At 45.5% G+C, this 2,783-nt stretch overlaps 1 protein-coding gene across 1 annotated transcript; it reads left to right on the top strand.

Moving 5' to 3' along the window:
• Positions 1-1,634: 1,634 nt before the first annotated feature.
• Positions 1,635-2,522, top strand: LOC116813862 (centrosomal protein of 112 kDa-like). The gene is made up of 2 exons (XM_032760935.2): positions 1,635-1,730; positions 1,833-2,522. Exons 1-2 carry the CDS (start codon positions 1,635-1,637, stop codon positions 2,520-2,522), a joined length of 786 nt encoding a protein of 261 aa, XP_032616826.2.
• Positions 2,523-2,783: the final 261 nt, after the last annotated feature.

The following is a 2,783-nucleotide window of genomic DNA, read 5'->3' on the forward strand; positions in this document are numbered from 1 at the left end:
TCCATGGTATATATGTGCCACATTTTCTTAATCCAGTCTATCATTGTTGTACATTTGGGTTGGTTCCAAGTCTTTGCTATTGTGAATAGTGCTGCAATAAACATACCTGTGCATGTGTCTTTATAGCAGCATGATTTATAGTCCTTTGGGTAGATACCCAGTAATGGGATGGCTGGGTCAAATGGTATTTCTAGTTCTAGATCCCTGAGGAATCGCCACACTGACTTCCACAATGGTTGAACTAGTTTACAGTCCCACCAACAGTGTAAAAGTGTTCCTATTTCTCCACATCCTCTCCAGCACCTGTTGTTTCCTGACTTTTTAATGATGGCCATTCTAACTGGTGTGAGATGGTATCTAATTGTGGTTTTGATTTGCATTTCTCTGATGGCCAGTGATGATGAGCATTTTTTCATGTGTTTTTTGGCTGCATAAATGTCTTCTTTTGAGAAGTGTCTGTTCCTGTCCTTTGCCCACTTTTTGATGGGGTTGTTTGTTTTTTTCTTGCAAATTTGTTTGAGCTCATTGTAGATTCTGGATATTCGCCCTTTGTCGGATGAGTAGGTTGTGAAAATTTTCTCCCATTTTGTAGGTTGCCTGTTCACTCTGATGGTAGTTTCTTTTGCTGTGCAGAAGCTCTTTAGTTTAATTAGATCCCATTTGTCAATTTTGGCTTTTGTTGCCATTGCTTTTGGTGTTTTAGACATGAAGTCCTTGCCCATGCCTATGTCTTGAATGGTAATGCCTAGGTTTTCTTCTAGGGTTTTTATGGTTTTAGGTCTAACATGTAAGTCTTTAATCCATCTTGAATTAATTTTTGTATAAGGTGTAAGGAAGGGATCCAGTTTCAGCTTTCTACATATGGCTAGCCAGTTTTCCCAGCACCATTTATTAAATAGGGAATCCTTTCCCCATTTCTTGTTTTTGTCAGGTTTGTCAAAGATCAGATAGTTGTAGATATGCGGCATTATTTCTGAGGGCTCTGTTCTGTTCCATTGATCTATGTCTCTGTTGTGGTACCAGTACCATGCTGTTTTCTTTAGAGAAGAAATTATCGTTCAAGGGGTGAGGTTTGGTTTCAGAATAAGCGCTTTCCCCTTTATCATGAGCCCAAGTTGTTGGAGAGGAGTGCTACCTTTCTTCTTGGTGGTCCCCTGATCCCACCTTTTTTGCTAAACCTTAATTTTTGAAACATTCATGAAACATAAAACCCCAGATTAGGCCCCTTCTTTCTCCGCGGCCCTTCGGCATGTGAGTGACAGCGGCCCAGACGGAGGGGCGATGTCCGCGGCGTGACTGGGGCCGGTCGCGGGGCAGACTAATCCCCTGCTCCTGGCCAGGGGAGGCTGCCGAGCGGATCCTCGGGAAAGGGGCTCCAAAGGTCAAGAAATTGCCCTGCTGAGCGTCCGGGGAGTGGGAAAGTAAAGCACTTTTTGTATCCCGCCCCTCTCCCGTCACGTGACCACGCCGGGCGGAGAGAAGAAATCCGAGGACCCAGCGACGCCGCCTAGAACAGGAGCCCACGATGCTGCCCAAACCTGGGACCTATTACCTCCCCTGGGAGGTCAGTGCAGGCCAAGTTCCTGATGGGAGCACACTGAGAACATTTGGTAGGTAGGTTGTGCCTCTATGACATGATCCGGTCCAGAGTAACACTGATGGCTCAGCACGGATCCGATCAGCACCAGGTTCTTGTCTGTACCAAGTTGGTGGAGCCCTTCCACACCCAGGTGGGCTCCCTGTACATCGTCCTTGGGGAACTCTAGCATCGGCAAGATGGAAAAAGTGGCGGCAAATCTAACTAGATCCAAATCTCTTTGTGAGAAATAAAGGAGTTTTCGTGGCAACTGGAAGCCATCAGACAGCGGCATGAACAACAGATAGTAGAGCCGAAGCTGGAGAATGAACAGAAGACGCACCTATTACAGCAGCATAAAGCAGAGAAGGATAGCCTAGTCCGAGACCATGAACGGGAAATTGAAAACCTGGAAAAACACCTTCGCGCTGCCAATATGGAGCACGAAAATCAAATTCAGGAGTTCAAGAAACGATTTGCACAGGTTACTGCCGACGTGGAGGCCCAGGTTCACAAGTTGAGAAAAGAACTGATCAATGTGAATTTACAGTGGAAACAGCAGCTGGTAGAGCTTGCTCTTCTTCGTGAAGAGGAAAAGAAAAGGGCTGCAAGGGAACATGAGATTGTCGTCAACAAACTGAAGGCTGAATCAGAAAAGATGAAAATAGAGCTGAAAAAGACTCATGCTGCTGAGACAGAGATGACACTGGAAAAGGCCAACAGCAGGCTGAAGCAGATTGAGAAGGAATACACTCAGAAGCTTGCCAAATCTTCACAGATCATAGCAGAACTTCAGACAACCATTTCCTTTCTGAAAGAAGAGAACATCCAGCAGCAGCTTGCTGCAGAAAGGCGGCTCCAGGATGTTAGACAGAAGTTTCAAGAAGAGAAGAAGGAGCTGATTAGAGATAATGACCAAGCAATCAAGGAATTAATTAGTTTTTAGACAGAAGCACCCAGTTTTCACTTTTTAATGAAGGTTGCCACTTTGGAGCCCAGCTCATGACAGAAAAGACCGACAGCAGAAAGTCCTTATTTAGAAAAGAGCGGGGACGCAGAGTAAGCTGGGACCTGGATGGCCAGCGCACTTCTTAAGCTACAGAGAAACCTAGACCTCCCACTGTGACATCTAGCCTGCCACCAGTCTTACCACCAATGCTCTCTTGCCTTCATATCTTCAATTCCTCTTACATAAGAGGTTTCTATG

The sequence above is a fragment of the Hylobates moloch genome, unplaced genomic scaffold, assembly GCF_009828535.3.
Source record: "Hylobates moloch isolate HMO894 unplaced genomic scaffold, HMol_V3 SCAFFOLD_9, whole genome shotgun sequence".
In the NCBI taxonomy this organism is placed as follows: domain Eukaryota; kingdom Metazoa; phylum Chordata; class Mammalia; order Primates; family Hylobatidae; genus Hylobates; species Hylobates moloch.